Source organism: Rhinolophus sinicus, linkage group LG03, assembly GCF_036562045.2.
Source record: "Rhinolophus sinicus isolate RSC01 linkage group LG03, ASM3656204v1, whole genome shotgun sequence".
Classification (NCBI taxonomy): domain Eukaryota; kingdom Metazoa; phylum Chordata; class Mammalia; order Chiroptera; family Rhinolophidae; genus Rhinolophus; species Rhinolophus sinicus.
This window is the reverse complement of record NC_133753.1, coordinates 19515421-19534455: the sequence shown is the minus strand read 5'-3', so window position 1 is coordinate 19534455 and position 19035 is coordinate 19515421. Positions and strand designations below refer to the sequence as shown.

The following is a 19035-nucleotide window of genomic DNA, read 5'->3' as shown; positions in this document are numbered from 1 at the left end:
TGGGACACAGTACTTCTTTCTGAATTCCCACTTCATAATTCTAAAATACTCAGGGAAGACCTTTATTTTTCTTGCATGATGCTAAGTCATTTAATCTCAATCAATTCAGTGATACCAATGAGCTCTATTCTTGGCCACAGCGAGAAAATCTGGGGTCTGCCATTTATAAAAAGAGCTAGTCCCATTTAACCTCTTCAGCACTTCAGCTTTCCCATTTGTAAAATGGTGATAGGAAGACAATATAAAGGAAATAGCTCTTTGTCCATGATTAATCACTGTATGGGTGTAGGTTGCCATTATTAGATGCCACCCAAACATGTAAAAGAGAATGCCATCTTCCCTGGGCAATTCTATGTTTAAAAATAAAAATTATCCTTAGAAGTGATTTGAACTCTCCTCAGTATGACATCATTCCTGGAAGTTTCTACAGCTACTGCTTACTTTGGGTTCTTAGAACTAGAACCTCATCATTTCCATTAAACAAACAAACAAATGAACAAAAACATAAAATTATTCCAGAATTCTACTTTTACTTTCTCACTTCTCATGTGTTCTGTTTCTTTCCCATTTTCTATCTAGGATGTCACAAACCATTTACTTTTCTGTCATAGATTTTATTAACAAGCTACTCTGAATTATAAAATACTCAGACAGAAGAGGTATAGAAGAAAATTGTTCCCTATGCCCCCTTTACTCATGGTTTAAATAGTTGAACACAGACTGAAAGAAAGTTTGCTGGCCTTTGGATCTGTAAACTCATAATAAAAAGCAGGCAACATGAAAGAGCCAATTACTTCAGTTTGAGTTAACATAACTGGATCTTCCCCTAGAAAGCTTCAATCAAAGCCAATAACATCAGGGACAATTTACGGAAGTACAATTGATTTTTATACACTATCCTTAATATTACAAAATACTTCCAATTGTATCAACTTATTCCCTTCATATAAATACAGTCACATGGATAACACTGATGTTAACTGAAGTCCCTTAGATGTGAATTGTTAAGACTCAACAATCCAAACTGATATAAAACACTCAAGGGCTTTTATTCAGAAGCTTCTAACTGATGTTAATGTGTAACTCATTTTTAACTGTAGAAAAAGAATTGAAGAAGTCATTTCTTTCCTTTCTGAAAAATCTGAGCAGGGCAGGTTTAAAACATGTACTATTAGTTTTCTAAAAGAAATCTTAGAATAACACTCTTCTTTCTTAGAAACAGAAGCTGTTGGTGTGATCTAAATAGGTACATCTATTTTCAGTCACTATCAGGCAAAAGGTTATTTTATTTATATTAATTTTCTTGGTTAATTGACAAGTAACACTAGATGAAGAAACCTAATAAGCTCCCTTTAGATGGATTATTTTATATAAGCCATATTCATGTCTAAAGTATTAAAATATACTTAAAATGGAAAGATATACATTTTAAAGATACAAACCTTTTAATCTATGGGTTCTTTTTATACTTCTTTGTAGATTTAAGGGGTAGGTAGCATTACCATCACCTTCCCACTAGATCTTTCCTATTTAAAATATCAGTATATGTTCTAGGAAGGCTGCTTTTAATGATATTTTTGTGCTGTGCTCCTCAACGTACTGTAACATAAAGATCTGAATGCACTCAAATCGATCTGAACCCATTAGCTGTTCTACTTCTTGTTAAGTGAGCAACCATACACAGGAGAAAAATCATCTCTGGACTTAGACTTGTGGATTCTTGGTAGGTGAAAACATGCACCTGCTTTTTAGAGTCATTTTTAAGACCAACAAACAATGGTGGGGTCTTGTTAAATGGGGCTCTGATGCCGCTGGCTCGCACCCAAGCAGAATTGTTGATCTTTGCATTATTCCTGGTTATTCAACTGAATAATCTAATTTGATGCTTCAGTGACAGGTGACTCTCTTGTTACCTGTAGTTAATTTTCTTGGAAAGTTAAAGTACCTTCTTCTTCTTAGTGACAATGTATAATTCAGCCACATAATTCTTTCCAAAATACAGACATACGAGCTTACTTTAGAAAATTTAGAACTAGTATAACACCTTCACGCCAAAATTCAAAATTAAGAAAGTTACCAAATACATAATGCTCTTTATGTGGTGGTGTTTGGCATTTTGTTAAGCTGGGATATCTACATTTTATATATATATATATATATATATATATATATATATATATATATACACACACATATATGTATATATGTATATATATGCACATATATATATATTCGTTTTGTTGAATGAATTATTGAATGAATGCTAGTTATCATCATAGGGAGGGATCAGTGAAGAATTTTACACTTAATATTATAATAACCTTGACCTGCAATGAACATAATCATATTTGGGAGATGAATGAGCTCACCGAGACAGATAACTGAGAAATGTGAATCCTGGAACCCTACTGTAGAGTACTTACTACATAGTACTACATAATCAGTACCTCATGCTGTTGATCTGTTCTGGATTATCTCAACCAATTAGTGCATAAAATGAAATAGCCAATCTTCTTTATTTTGTTGAGCATCCATGGGACCCTACTGCAGATTAGAAGGTCATAAACAGATATCTTATTCATGAGAATGACCAGGCAAGAGAAATGCATAGGTAAGATCAACACCATTAATAATAGTATAGGGGATGCTGGATTTTGTCTAATGCTTTTCCTGTGTCTATTAATATAATCATATGATTTTTAGCTTTCATTTTCTTTATACGGTATATCATGTTAATTGATTTACAGATGGACCTAGAGATATTATGCTAAATGAAATAAGTCAGAGATAAATACCTTATGATCTCACTTATATGTGGAATCTAAAGAACAAAATAAATGAACAAATTAGAAACAGACTCATAGAGAACAAACTGATGGTTGCCACAGAGGAGAGTGGTTGGGAAGCTGGGTGAAAAAGGAGAAGGGATTAAGAAATACAAATTGGTAGTGACAAGATAGTCACAGGGATGTAATGTACAGCACTTAGAATATAGTCAGTGATGTTGCAGCTGTGTATGGTGTCAGATGGGTACTAGACTAATAAGAGGGACCACTGCATAAATTATATAAATGTTTAACTGCTGTGCTGTACATCTGAAACTAATATAAAATAATACTGAATGTCAACTGTAACAGAAAAAAAATTAAGTAAATAATGCTAAAAAAATAATACTATGGGGGAAAACACACACCCATGATTTATAAGTCCAAATATGAGTAGACCAGGAGTCTGTTTTTATAAGCATCACATACTAATTGTAAAATTTGTCCATCTTGACTGAAACCTGCTGATGAAGGATAATTTAGTAATAATAAGGAAAAAAAATTAGAAATTTTAGAAATGAAAGTTTGCTTTAAACTAAAAAGAAAGTCTTTTAGAAGGACATTATTGTTCATTTCTCATTTTCACATTAGATCACCATGAAAATGAAATTCCTATGATGACCAGAGTTTCAAATGCAGAATTTCTTGGTTTGCTTGGTTATGCACCCTGCAGAGATGGAATGGGAGAATCACCATTGCCTTCAATGATGGAAGATTCTTTGCTTCCCCCAGGAGCAAAGCTCCCCTTGACAAAGAGCCAGAATGACGAAAAAAAAATAAAGTTGGTCTCATAATAATAACATTTAGGCTGCAGGAAAGAAGCTCAACAAAAACAAGTTATCCCCTGGTACTTCCAACTTTGTTTTAATTTCCCACAGTGGCACAGAAAGTCTCCTGGCCACAAGTTACCTATCATCTTAATTTCTCCTTCTTAGAGGGTTTGTGTTTGGTTTTTGTCCTTAATGAGACATATTTGCCAAAGAGCCATTCAAAAGGCATTTTTTACTCTTGCGGAAGAGTAATTAGGTCGGTACCTCTTTCCCTGCCAGCATTAGCTGCTCTAAAGAGAACCCTGCCTAGTATTTAGTGCCCAAACACAAGAAGCATGATTTCCACTAATTGGTCTTGAAGTTCCGATGTTCCCAGAGGGTCCCTTTATTTTGCAAAGATCAGAAAGGACATACGTAAAATGCAATATCGTCATCATTGACTTTTATCTCTCTCCTCTGCACGATTACAGCTGTCCTTCCTTATGGTTTTGTAATCAACATCAATACGACACCAAAAAGGAAGGTAAATAAAAGATTTGCATTTTTACAACAGGGACATCTCTGGGCCAAGCTCAAATGTTGTGATAGCAATATATATAAATATGAACAAGTGTCAATATATGGCATATTTACAAATTTGATTCCCTTGATGATGAGATTCCTTTTATTGACAGTGTTCAGTGCATGGGGAAAAGAATAACGCTGCTTTAGCATGTAGACTATGAAATGCAGGGCAAGGGAATAAAAGAAAGAACCATTCATCAAGCAGAAGCTGAAAATAAAGCATATACTACTAACCTTGTTTTCCCCCGTCCCCTACTCCATAGCCTGAGAAAGGCTTCTGGACAAAATATCACCTAATTTCATGATAGAAAGTAAAGCAAATGATAAAAATGGGGGAGGGGGAGGGTAGCAGAACAATATTTACACATCCTTCTTGCTATCCAAAGCCCTGGATTGGCTTTGTTCACTATCAGGAAATTTCAAATTCCTTGACATAATGACCAGTCTACATCAATGTCCTTACAAACTTAGCCAAACATTTATTAAGCAGTGATTTAACCATTTACATTCAAATTGGCCAAATAAATTAGAGTTGGAGAATAAGCTACCTACTCTTTCCTCTGGATTCAGTTCCCTTTTGACCATTCTCTTTTTGATTCCTACCTTAAAAATGTAACTCTAAGCTCTATCATTTCCCACTGTTTTATCCAAGTGATGGACAAGCTTGGCTGTGGCCTCTTTGTGTTCTTTGAGAATGTTTTTCTCTTAAAAGAGCCATTTTCCATTGTAGAAACTAGTGTCAAATGGTTTGAGGTGAATGAAGAAGAGGAGGAGAATGTTAAAGAGAACCTTTCAAAACCAAAATTATATGTTCAAATGAATATGTTTTCTGTGCCACTGCAATATTAACCATGCGGAAGCTAAATTGCTTGTCAGCATCTATACTGTGTGTTTACTTTTACACTTCATTTAGGTAGGAGCTAGGCTCCCAGACAGGGTCTTCTGCTTATTGGTTGCATTCTTGAGTCCTTAAGCACCAGTAGGAGGATGCAGTGTTAGATGTAATGACACTGAGTAGGACAACTTAAATAACAAATATTTATTATTCATCTCAATCATCTTAAATTTCCGTAGGCTTACAGTTTCATCAAAACAGTGCATGGAACTCCCCCTAACAAATCCCAAATTATCTTTAAAAGCTTCCCTACAAAGTTAATTTTAAATCCCATTCAATGTTTTGATGAAGTTTTTTGTTTTGTTTTGTTTTGTTTTGTCTTGTTCTACTTTAATTTCTTTGTTACCTCATGTAGGAGACAAACACAGGGGTAATAGTTTTACTGCACTTTCTCCCAAGTATCTGGCATTCAACAAGGAAAATTAGAGATGACATGCCTAATTGTACCACATATGCATATACCCCTCGTCCTGGAAAACTGTTTCTTGGGGTGCCATCTTCAAAATAATGCAAGTCAGGATTGTGAAATACAGTGATGCCATCTCAAACAGAACCTCCTCCAGTGTGTCTCTAGAAAGGGCTACATCTAGAGATGGTAGCACAGATGACAACAACATTCAGGGAAGTGATTCGACCTGTTTCAGAGTGACCCTCAAATGCCACCACAGCAACCACCACTCTTGCCATACTTGGAGATGGAAGAAAAACTCAATTTAGTGCTGTATTTGCAATGTTTCCATTCATTACATACCCAGTCCAGTCTTGTCTCTGGACATGTGGGTTCTTGGGTTTCTTCCTCTCACGATAGCTATTATATAAATCATTAAAAGAAAACTTAATAACATTGGTAGTGAACTTGGTCACTAATCAAATCAATAGACAGAAACAATACAGGAGAGGACTACACAAACCATATGTAGAAAAAAGAAAACGAATCGCTCATCCTTCTCAATTTCTTGGAATAGGAAAAACAAAGTATTCATAATAAAGCAACATGATGGAACACTATATGTTAGTGAAAGAGAAATAAATAATAATGTTTATTACAGAGGCATTTGTTTATTTTTCCCTTTTAATTTCAATAAGCTGCTTAATGAGAGAAAGAACCTCACTTCATATACGTGGGTAACATTGCAGACCCTGTACGTCGGGTGAATGATATTTATATAAGTATGTATGCATCTAAGTTAAATTTTCCCAAGTAGAGACTTTTCTTTATAGGCACAAGTCAGCTGTCTTTCAAAAAAGTAAGAGTTTAATATGCTGAGATCAAACCACTGACATTGCCACGCTATCTCCTGAGACCTACAAAATACAGATGTAGATGATGAATCTTCCTAATTACTAATATGCCTGACATACCTATGCTCTCCCCACCCTCCTCCAAATTCTCTGTTCCCAAAACAAAACAAAAATCTCACATTCAATGTATACATTTGTGGGAATGAAATGAGCATTTCAGTGCTTCTTATCACATCTCCCATTGGCCCCACATACAGAAATGAGTTTTATTGTTAGAACTTCGAGCATCATTTCATATTATTTTTCACTTACTATCGAGAGCTGTAATAACTCTCCGGACTTTAGAAAAAAACGCAAACCTTCTACAGATTACCCTCAATAACAAAGACATACATTATAGTAAAACTTCCTTAATTCACAATTTTTCTGGGACACTTGTTTGATTTCCATTGGAACCACCCTACTCTGGATTCTTCGTGACTAGAAGTGACTTCTTTTCCTTTCCTGGTACATAAGTTCAGTTTTCTAGTATTTATTTATGGAGGACGCACTTTCAACCCCCTCTTTATTCTGAGTTTCATTTCTGTTTCTGAGGTGTTGTCTCACTATAGCATAGCATTTCACTGGCTTCCATAGTCTTCTCAAACTCCCCTTCCTGGCATTTTGGAAAAGCTTCCCCAGTACTGCTGGAGATAACCAAGATTGTCTGCTTTCATAGAAACTTTTGCCAAATGAGTCAACTTTTCTTGCCCAGGGACCTTCAGGAGTCATATGGGCAGAGGGGGAGGGGGCAATTGACTGAAGACCAATGACAAAATATTCCACTTTGCCCCTTAAGATCTGAGTTTAGGACACTCCAAGCAGCAAAAAGGTTAGAATGCCAAAATTCTTCGCTTAGAAACAAAGATCCTGTATCTGGTTTGGAGAGAACAGCCCCTGGGACACACCTTCTGCAGGTAAGTGAGGCCACCACTCCAGTGCTCAAGGCATGCCTTGTAACAGCTTTGAAATTGTAACAAACCATAGCCATATCTGCTCTTTCTAAGACAACTTATTTTGCTTTTGAGAAAGAAAGCAAATGTGGTTCTTACAAAGTCTGGATTTCTGACAGCCAGCTCTCAGATCTTTCTTGTGCAAACTGATATCTAGTAACTCGGGACTCAGTGCCTGATAACCACTTCAAAAGAATCAGTGTAAAGGATGACGCTGCACAGTCTTGCTTACATTAACTCTTACCTCTACCGGAAATGAAGCGGGTATTATGCCAAATCACACCTGCTGTGACCATTTTGATAAGTTCTTGTCAATGCTCTAAGAGTTTTGAGTAGCATTTTCTTTTTTTTCCTTGCTTCTCAATGTCCACCCATTGAACTGTCTTTCCTAATGCACTTCACATAGCAGCTCATCAAGCAAAACATCAAAATCGCAGTTTATAACAAGAGCAGATTAAATGCAGCAGTCTCCCCTCCCCCAATATTTTCAGTCTTTTCCCGAACTTATTGTGCCAACACAAATACCCTCTACTCCAAAACGGCAGCAAGTCATTAATGCCCCTTCTTAAAAAAACAACAACTCCTTATTAGATCGCACTTAGTCATGGCTGACTACACGTCACCCCCAAATCTAACTTGTGTGACAGGTGGACAAAGTAAAGGCAGGAGTTCGTCTGAGCATAACCACTAGGCCCCCAGATGGGGTTCCACAGTTCTCACTCTAGTGCTCCCAGGGGCCTCCAGTCCCAAACATTCCAGCCCCTGCCCCTGCTGACCTAAGGAGAAGCCCCTCGGCGCAGCTCACCTGTTTGTAGGCATCGAGGAGGAAGCTCTTCCAGATGCAGCGCATTCCCTCTGAGGTCAGCATGCGCCTCCACTCCCCGCGAGTGGACTTGGAGCGGCTCAAGAGCAGCACCACGTGCTTGAGGAGAATGACCGAGTCATAGAGCGCCAGGAAGAGGCAGTTGGAGAAAAAAACTGGCAGAATTTGCAGTGTGATCAGCAAGTCTACGCTGAGGATGCCCATCTTCTCTGCCTCCTGAGTCAGTTCCCTTGTGCGCTGTGGTTCACCTTCACCCTCTTATTTAAAAGGGGGGTGGTAATAGAGGGAGTGGGGGGAAGTAAAGGGGAAGGCTGGGGGGTGGGAGAGAAGGAGAAAAACTAAATTAAAAGGAAGCCCAAGCTGTCTCCTCTTTCAAAGAAGCAGAAATGGCAAGACCAAGTCCAGTCTCTCCAGCCCAGCAGTTGGATTGTGCCCATCAATTCATTCAATTCCGAGCTGCTGCCTTTTTTTTTTTTTTCAGGATTTAAGATGTTAAAAAAAAAAAAAAGAAAGAAAGAAAAAAACAACAACTGGCGTACCCGTCCCTAATCCAGTTACCCCTCTCAGAGTCGGTTAAAGACAGGCAGTTCTGCTTTCATTTCCCAGCACCTATGAGGCTGTGGCAGAAACTGCAAAATTTTCTGTAGCTTTTCATTGTCTCTATGTTCAGAAACGTAGCCTGTTTCTTTCTTGAATTGCCAGAGTTTTTAAAATGTGCTTTTAGGGTAGTTTTTTTCTGCCCCTTCTTTACTCCGTTTGACACACACTTTCTGTTCTCCTTCTCCCAGCCTGTCTCACGCTCACCCTTCCTCAGGAGCGACTGACTCCTCTCCTTTGGCTCACTCCCTCTGGCTTCCCTTCGTGCTATCTGTGGTGCAAAGTGCTCTCTCTGCAGCCTAGTGAGTCTCCCTGAAGCCTTTTATACATTCCCTGGCTAATTGCTGCAATAGAGAAATGAAAGCCTAATCTTGGTAAAGATCTTGACGTCATTGAGAAAGAGGGCTTTACTTTGGCCAGGACTGCAGTGAATAGAAAAGCAAAACTCGACAACTTTTTTTTTTTTTTTAGAAGTGGGGGTGGAGGGACAGTGGAATTTTGCTTTGTGATTTAAAGAGAGAGAGAGAAAAAAAAATTAATACCTTTGACGGTTTTCAGGAAATGATTCCAAACTTTGGGAAATGTAATTTAATATAAAGTGTAGATTTGATAGGTTAACACTCTCTCCTCTGATTATTATTATTGCTACTACTATTATTCATTTATGATGAGGGGGTTTGGAAAGAAAAGATCCTGGAAGACAGGTAGAAAAGAGGAAGATCATCTGTGCTCTATTTCTTACATTTGATCTTTATACCTATATACTCTGTCTCTCATCAAATTTGTGACCTAGGTTCCTTAAATATTTTTGAGTCACAATCTTACTTACAAAAATTCAAAGTGAGTTGTGAGGTAAAAAACTTTTTAAATTCTTTGAGTATCATCATAGCATTTCTCTAAAGCCTGCAGAAAATGAATACAAGTGTTCGTTTTTATTTTACCGAAGTTTCCAATGCAAACAAAAAAAAAAGAAGAAAAAAAAATCTTCCAGACCTGAAAATAAGCCAGGTAACCAGACCTCCTTTTATTTCCGTTTTGCCTATATGCAAATTAAATTAAAACTTTCCATCAAATAGCATTAAGATGTCATAAGACTGAGAAATACATTCTTTACGGTAAGAGAGCTCTTTGCGTCCTGCACTTTCCCTGTTTCTGGTAGCATAACTCCTAGAAGACCCGACACTTTAGGGAATCTTCCTTTTTGCTTGAAAAAAAATTTAATTAAATTTGTAGGTGGTTAGGAACAGACTTTGAATTTGTTCAAGAGCCACAGTGACCACTGCTCAATGTCCCATCTTTCACATTAGTCTCCAAGATAGACAGGTATTTAGGCAGACAATGCTTTGGCAGAAGGCCATGACCCCACCTCATTTCAATTTTCCTTCCTCACTTACCTAACAGCTAATCTCTAGGAATTATGTTTTCTTGGAAGAAGGAGTGCCATGTACAGACACTGAGTTGGGTAAATAGAATTTTAATTGAAAATTAATCAGCTGACTTTCCTATGTACACAGAGCTGTCACGAAGCATGAGCTAAACTACTGGGTGCTAACCTGTGGTCAGTACATTTCTGGGGTTTTTTTCCTGGGCCTAAAACCTGCAGGAGCACAGAAATAATTTAAAAGACTCTCCCACCCCCCATGAGCCGAGTTCTGCATGCAGATGCATTTTATTTGGTTGGCATGGTGCTTTCTGCCGTTAAAAAAATAATTGAATGAGAATGCCTTTAGGTTCTGTCAGACCAGGTATTTCCTGTCTGCTTTCTCCATTGCTGTCTAACCAGCAGTTAGAACCATGCTTGGCACAAAGCAAGTTCAAGAAGGATGTACTGAATGGATGAACGGGCAGGGCATCCATTGCTCCACACTAGGGGGCACCACTCACATACACTATGATATGATTGGAGTGCCCCAGAATTGTAAACCCTGGTGAACTTGGGTGTGGCCCTCCCCAGTGACACAACCCTCACCAGCCCCCATTGTCTGAAAAACCTGATTCTTTCACTTTTATCTTCAATTTAGTCCATGATGAGTTTTGGATTTGCATCCCATGGACTAAATTTTTAGAGAAGACATTCAGAGCTGAGAAAAATGAATATAAACCACATAGAAAAATACTTTTTCCTATGATTAGCAGACATTCTTAACAAAATAATACTATTTGTGTTCATAATACACATTTACTCCACTCATTTTCTCAATCTTCTGATATCCTTGTGGAAGAAAAGAAAGGATGAAAAGAGGGAAATGGTATTTTAGCTAGTGCAGATGGGAAAGCTACAGTCCTAGCCAACAATGACAGAGGAAGGTGTGCACTCAGGAAATGATGCTTTCACTTACTTGCTTCCCCAAAACTTATAATCTCACCCCTTCTCAGACGTTCATTTTGTCCTGTTTGAATTAAAGCAGCACTTCTTTGAGGTAGAGACTTTGGCGTCTATAAACCAATCCTTCCTCACTTGTCATTTGCTTTCAGGGATAGAGGTGTGTTTGTAAATGGTAAGCTAAGGAAGGGGCTTGGTAGAAAACCAGAAAAATGCTTTCTTTTTAAACGCAAAGTTCAAGGCACATCCAGACTATCAATTGTTATAAATCAAATTGCTTTTTGCTTTATATTTCTGAAATCAAAGTGTTTGAGTGGTTTTTTTAAAAATAGAAGAACAAAACGGCATCTAGCCAACCTGATTGTGTCATTTCTCAGATTTCTTTTATCATTTTTTATAAATGAATAAATAAATTAATCACAAAACGGAGAGTCATTCTTTTACCTGTTAGATAATCTGTCCTTTCTAGAAATTACATTTCTCCAAAGCTATTTCTCTTTTTACACTCGGTTCACAGTTCCTTGTTCTAATTATTACTAATATTTAGTGCTTTGATCTTCAAGTAACTTTATACTTAAGTAACAAAAATAACCCATAAAGTGAAAGAGTATGATTTATCCCATCATATAGCTAAGAGAAAGTGGATCATCAAGGTTGTAGAGTCAGAGCAGGTGCTGGGATATTTTTTCCCCAACTCTAAACCTCACTTATTCCCTACATGACTATTTTCTGGGTCCTGGTCATTTCTCTGCGACTCAAAACCCTTGCCCAAAGTGGTTATCCTAAGTAATTTTACCTTCTAAATATGAAAGGATATCTGAGATTTCACATCTGTTTAATATTGCCCCAATACAAGCTCCTCATTTAGATTTCATAAGATCATTTGAAAGGCTTGGCTATCTTCTTGGTCATGTAAGTGTTCCTAGCAATCAACATTGTAATGAGTTAAATAAAAACCAATATGTGATGTGTTGGTGGAATGTCCCTGACAACGTTGTACGCACGTTTCAAATTCCAAAGTCAGGCATCCTAGGGCACAATGCTTTGGACTTCTTCGTAAGCGCTGAACCACTGTAAAATTGTTTATATGTTTTCTCTTTACATAGTAAGAGAACATCATGTCCTGATATTGCCTCCTTCTGGTTAGAAAAATAACACATATATGAGTGATAAGTTTTCCTTTAGTCCACTTTTTGACTTTCAAATTGAGACTGAGAAAATGAAGTTGGATAACCTGAAAGTAGACTTAAACATCTCAAGGATGGAAACTACCACCACTGTTTCCTTATTGTTATCTGAAGGAGCCAAAGAACATTAAAAAAAAAAAAAAATCGAAGTTAATAATTCATGCCATGGATTTTCAAGTAGTCTTAGTTTTGTAGAATTTTATTCCTTTTAATTCAAGTGATTTGTTAAATATAACTTAAAATGGAGTTTTATTTAGACTTTATTGAAAACTTGTCAAATAAATACATTATAAATCCAAAAAATGTCTGGTCAGGATAGGTGTATTGATTTTGGGTTTGGGAATATGATTGCCATACATATCGCCCCAAAACATGCAGCTCTTATCAGAGAAAAGAGTAACAAACCGTGTAACTTTCTGTGTCTAATAACTCCTGGTTGTGCCGGAAAGTGAGGTATAATGAAGGTTTTATACCACAACTACTGAATCACTCAAAATTCCCTGTGGGCCCATCCATTCTACAAACACAGCCATGTGCCCTGCCTTGTGATGAAAGGGGAAACTCAATGGATAAAATAGACAACCCCAGAGTAAACTCTGACACACCTTGAGCAAAGCAACTTAGGGCTGGGGCAGAGAAGGCTGACGCTGTGGGAGGTATATGCATTTTATCCCCACAGCCTTGTCTTGGGTCTTTTGGCAAGCCCTGGCAGAGAGCACAGCCTGAGGTGTTAACACATTCTTCCCTAAGGAACTGCTGCTGCTCTTTCTTTCTTCAGGCCACCTACTGGTAAGACAGAGAAGGAAAAGAAAAGGGAAAAGATAGGAGGGGAAAAGCAGAAATGAAGAGAAGGAAGATGAGGAGGTTGGAGAGGAGAAAGAGGAAGGGAGCAAAGAGAAGATTCAATGAATTGTCTGCAGAGCCAATTAATGCCAATTGTGGCAATGCATTTCGTGAAGAAGACAGCTGTCCAGAAACTGGATGGAAGCCACAACCTCATTTCATAAAGGCCACTGAACAGCTGTTAGGAGACAACAGCTTTCATATGCTATTGACCTGGTCTAGATCTAAATTGATGGCCAGTCTCCACTCCCAGCTGCCCAAGCCTCTCCAGGTGTCATGAAGCTGTCGAAGAGTTATTTAAGTTTGAGAATAGTTTATTAGCCTCTAGAGACACCCAAGGTTGGGGGGAAGGTAGGAGGATAGAGAAGAATACTCTGTAAAATTATACATGGTGAATTCCTTCAGAACAAAAACCCGTCAAAATAAACAAATTGAACTCACCCTCTCTTTTCCTAAAATTTGATTCAACGTCTCCATTCTCCCTAAATCCTTGACCCAATGCCATAGACGAAAAGAAACAAAGGAAAATGGTCAAAAACAGTCATCATATTTGGAACAACCTTTCCTCTACTTTATTTTATTCCAGAGCTCATAGGAAACCACCAGATGATATTAAGTTTTAAAAATAAAATAGGTCATTCTTTATAAATGGTTTTACAAGCACTTTTAAAAATATCACTTATACACTGCCTCACTCATATGCTGAGTACATGAACATAGAGCATAACAAAATATGTTAAGATGCATGCTGGTTCATGCCATTCCAGAGGTAATAGTCTAGTTTGTTCCCATCGAGAGCAAAGGATGCCACACCTCCTCTCTCAACAATCAGTAGATACTAATGTACAGAGAAAGTAAGCTAGATATTCTATTCCAGCCTCAGTGGAGATGGTAAAGCTAATAGAATTTACTGTAATATAAAGAAATCCATGTTTGATATGGGGATAAAATACCTGCAATGAGGATGATTATACAATGGGATATATTACCAAGGGAGGTTATGAAAATTTTATCACTGGACCTATTTTCAAGGTAGGGAGGGAGGCTAATAAGATAATCTCTCAAAACCTTTTAAAGCCTGTGGTGCTATTTAAATTATAGTTTAGAATAAGTTAATACATAACACAAACATGAAAACATCTAACTGGGCTAATGGCAGAATACCATAATCACAAATTATGGCTCTGTTTCCATTTCAATTTTGAAGACTAGTTTTTTTGTGTGTGATTAAATAAATCTGTATGCTTTCCAAATAGGCAGTAGATAGGAAAGGATTAGCATATCTTCCAAGCACGAAATATAAGGCATGAAATTCAAATCTATTTTTAAAATCCAACCTCATTTATTAAATGGACACTGGTAGTCTTCTATCAAGACACAGCCATATAGCTAAATGTTTACTTTAAAAATAGGTGCATACAAATTCCTGAATAGTCTTATTTTGTTTTCTCAGGGGAATTTTCTATCATGTGTTAAAGACCGCAGATCCACCTTCCTAAAATAAAACCAATACACTTTATGATTTTTGTGTCAGTAATGAGCTAAATTATATACAAATCAAAGAATCTCAATCTCCTCAGAGCAAATGTCTCTATTGCTTCCTGATAAGTGTTAAATAATACTAGCTTACTCAGTAAATTGGCATTCAACTCTTATCAAATGATGTGTTCTGGCAGACTTCATTCATCAGACACAGAATCTATTTCTGGGGTCATACTGGCCCATATGACCAGAAACAAACCTCTGACTTGATTTTTCTACCTGTAAAATGGAGCTAAAAATGTCTTCCCATATTTATCTCATGTTGGTGGCTAATGTATTCATATTTTTAAGAAACTTGGTCTTGTTCTAAAAATACTAAAAATGAAAAGCAATCTTGGCTAATAAGTTTATTTGGACCTGCCTAAGTCAATAGATTTCCTCTAATAAAACAGTCTTTGGGGGGAAAAAAATTCCTGGCAGGCCAGATCTGATATTAGTATGAATTACCAACCTGTTCCACTTGACTTTAAGAAAACTTTGGTTATTTAGTGGAAAACAGGAAAGATTACCAGTAACTGGGGATATTAGGGAAGGGCAAACTTTGCCTGAAGAATAATAATCAATCTGACTCTTTGCCCATACTTAACCCTGAATTGAACCAGTTTAAGAGCCCTCCAGAGGGGCATGTGCCTTAATTCTAAATTACTTACCATGTAACACTTCTGCGTCTTCCATGATTCTAGGGAGAATAGAAAGAAAATCTACCCAAATACCCCTGGTGCTAGAGAAAAAATTGTTCTCCTATGGTTTTTGGACCAGAATGTAATAAAAAAACATTCCGTAACAAAGGAGAAAAAAACACTGATTTTAATGGACAATGTGCTTGATAAATTCAAGCCTCAACACAATTCAGTGCCTGCCCATACTTGTGGTACTATTTGTATCTTCTTTAAAAGATTGTTCTATTCATTCTACACAGAAATATTTTCCTACTACCTTGGGACCTCAGGACTATGGGTCTCAAAAGAGCTATCAAAACTTTTTGTTTGCTTGGGTCACAGAATGACTTTTCTAGGAGTTAGCAGGCAATAGGGAAAAAAAAATGCAGAGGGCAAAGCAAAAGCATGGAAGGCAGGACAGGTTTTAGAAGAATGAATGTAATAAAGATTGGGGAGACGGGCAGTACATACAAAGCATTTGCCTTGATCACAGTTGATGCTAAATAATGGGAAAATTGAGAATTACAAAGAATGGAGAAGTTAATTCATGAAAAGACATGGAAGTGGAAGTCAGAAGGTAAAATACTTTTGTTTTCTGTATGTAGCCACAGTGAAAGGATATGAGAAATGTGAGGAAAAGGGATAGGAAAAAGCCAACGACATCTGCTTATATTAGAAAATTAGCTCTAAATTGCTCAAACGATCAGCTACCATAAGACATTTATTCAGTTAGCCATCCACTTGCAACATCTCCTGAAACCTGCAAAGAGCCAGTCATTCAGCTGAAGACTGAAAAGGATTCCTGGTCTAAAACAAATTTAGAGTCCAGTAGAGGGAGACAGACATGTAAACTAAAGAAAGCAATGCAAGGTTACAGGGGCTATAACAGAATTGCATTGTACAGTCTGGCAGTAAGGAAGGATTTGCCAATTCTATGTAAAAAGAGTGAAGAAAGGGTTAATGAAGAAAATACACAGGTCCCATTAAATGTAGTACTGCAAAATCAAATACAGAAATCTGGTACTTGATAACGGAATAGATTTAAAACAATGGTTTTGTAGACATCCTATTAGAGAAACTTAAATAGTACCTTTTGACCTTGAAACATAAATTATTTAGGATTATTTCATCTTTCCTCAATACACAAAGTTGTTATAGTCATAGAAAATGAAAAAACTTTGCTTAAAGCTTTGTTTTGACAGATGTTGTCAGTAACAGCAAGGAATAGGGACCTGGAGATACATACACAGAGGGTACCAAAAAAATGGATACACAGTTTAAGAAAGGAAAAGCTATTAAAATTGTAATATATAATATATACCGATAAACAAAAGATGCATACAATCACGTTTGACTTCTGCAGTTACAAGAGGTGCTCAAAATGGTTACCATCAGCATCCAGACATTTCTAATTACGGCAAACTACTACTTGAGCAACGTTGACCAAAGTGTCCACTTGTGTACATTTTTTGGCACCCCCAATATATATATATATTTGCATCTACTTCATATATACATAATGTACATTATATACATGTTATATATATATAAAATATATAATACATATGAGGTCTGACAATTGAGTTCACGAACTCATCCTAGAAAAATTGCTGCGTACCTCATTGCTGAATATCACTGTGGTCACTTTCAAAGTACTCCCCTTGGGAAGCTATGCACTGACGCCAGTGCCTAGTCCACCCTTCAAAGCAATTTTGGAACTCTTTTTCTGGAATGGCCATCAGAGCTGTCGTCATATTACCCTTGATGTCCTGAATGTCATCAAAATGTCTTCCTTTCAATATTTCCTTTATCTTCAGGTAAATAAAGAAGTCACTGGGGATCAGATTAGGATTAGGTGAGTAGGGAGGGTGTTCCAATACAGTTATTTGTTTACTGGCTAAAAACTCCCTCACAGACAGTGCTGTGAGCTGGTGCATTGTCATACGCAAGAGCCATGCATTGTTGGTGAAAAGTTCAGGTCGTCTAACTTTTTCACACAGCCTTTTTAGCACTTCCAAATAGTAAACTTGGTTAACTGTTTGTCCAGTTGGCACAAATTCATAATGAATAATCCCTCTGATATCAAAAGGTTAGCAACATCATTGCAACAGTTCGTGAACTTAACTGTCACCCCCTGAGTGTGTGTGTGTGTATGTGTCGTGTGTATACAAAGAAGCATTTCTTGGCAAAGCAGTTCACTTCTAATTAAAGAATCCATCAGTGGCAGGGATGGCAGTGACCAGATTAATTTTAGTTCTCCACGACCACACTTGTATAATTTCATTTTTGGGTTTTACAGGTACCTCATCAAGCAAGCTTATAAAGCACATTGAGATTACAACTTAGTGACTGTCTAATATTGTAGCCTCTGGAACCTTTATACTGCTGCAAGAAAAAAAGTGGGTCTAGTTACTCAGCATGACTTTACTCCAAATTTTCATTCTTCCAGTTCTCTTCAGTCTATACTTTAGGTAATCACTCTTATTTCTTTATTTGCAATTTTTGTTACCTTTGTCCTCTCATGACAAATCACCTGACAGTGTATATGAAAGCAGAGTTAGAGATGCTGAGGATGTTTACCTGTTAGGAAATTTTATGAGCTAGCTCCAGAAAGATGTGGAAATTGGAAATATGTGTGAAATACAGAACGCATTGTATATACAATGAACCTTCTTGTTTCCATATTTACAGTAAAAACTCCCGCTAGGAAACAGTTAAATCCTGGGATTTAAAAACAAAAACAAAAACAAAACCCTTTTTATTATGGAAAAATTCAAACACATGCAAAAGTAGAGTGGTAAGTATAAGAAACCCATGTACCCATCAACCAGCTTCAGCAAATATAAACTCGTAACCAATCTTGTTTCATCTCTACCACCCCACCTTCTTTCCCACTTCCCACGTAATTTTGAAGGAAGTTTTAGTCACGGTTTTTGATTCTCCAAAATATGTACAATGTTTTGTCTACAGAAAGCATCATATAAATTAGTTATCTAGTTGATTTATTCTCATATCTTCCTTTTTTACTAACTCTTTGACTAGCTGCCAAGCCACTAAGAAAGAAAGAGACATTTTCTCGGATCACTTCTGAGCTTGAATCCAAACTTTCATTTGGTATCCTTGTGCAAAGGTGGTTTTAAAATGTACATGGATAGAAAATAAAACTGTAACATTCTTCATAAATTACTGAACCACAGTCATTTCCTTTCTTTCATTTATTTTTACTGGTATATAGTATACATACTGACTCAGAGTGAGATTGCTTTTTAAATTATGAGATGGTCTCAGTTTACTCATTTACATCCATTCCAAAATGCAGTATACTACAAGATATGATACGACATAGCCAACTAGGTCATAAGAATCTGACAATTCTGATAGAACAGAAGCTGATGAAAAGAATTCATGGAGGTGATCAATGCCAAGCTAATGTGTTTCTCAATGTAAAATTTCTCTGAAACTTCACTTACACAAGAAAATCATGAAATTTACCATAAAAGCAAATATCATATGAATGTAAAACTTAATTTCTTAGTAAAACCCATAATAACAGGCCTCTACGCCTATTCCCTAAAGTCTTTCTGCTCCCTTGAGCCATCAAACACTTCCCAAAAGGTAATAATCCCTCCATTAGAGAGCTGGCATCTTCTCAACTACTTACCATTCCAGAACAACCCCCGGCCCAAGAAGTGATAAATGGATGTTTTAGAGGGTTTTATGGAAAATATAATACCTTTCCCAATATCACTGATCACTAAGGGAGACGGTGGAAG

The 19035-nt window shown here is 37.0% G+C and overlaps 1 protein-coding gene across 4 annotated transcripts in view; it reads right to left on the bottom strand.

The window, feature by feature from the left end:
* DIO2 (iodothyronine deiodinase 2) overlaps window positions 1-19035 on the bottom strand; it is a 209824-nt gene that overhangs the window by 6220 nt on the left and 184569 nt on the right. For 2 of the 4 annotated variants that reach the window (XM_019731105.2, XM_019731109.2), the window contains exon 1: window positions 8094-9020. In XM_019731105.2, coding sequence (XP_019586664.1) covers window positions 8094-8315 — 222 coding nt within the window. In that variant the 5' untranslated portion in view covers window positions 8316-9020. Of the gene's footprint in view, window positions 1-8093; window positions 9021-19035 lie in introns of those variants that run through there. The other 2 variants (XM_019731107.2, XM_019731106.2) reach the window with 2 other exon arrangements.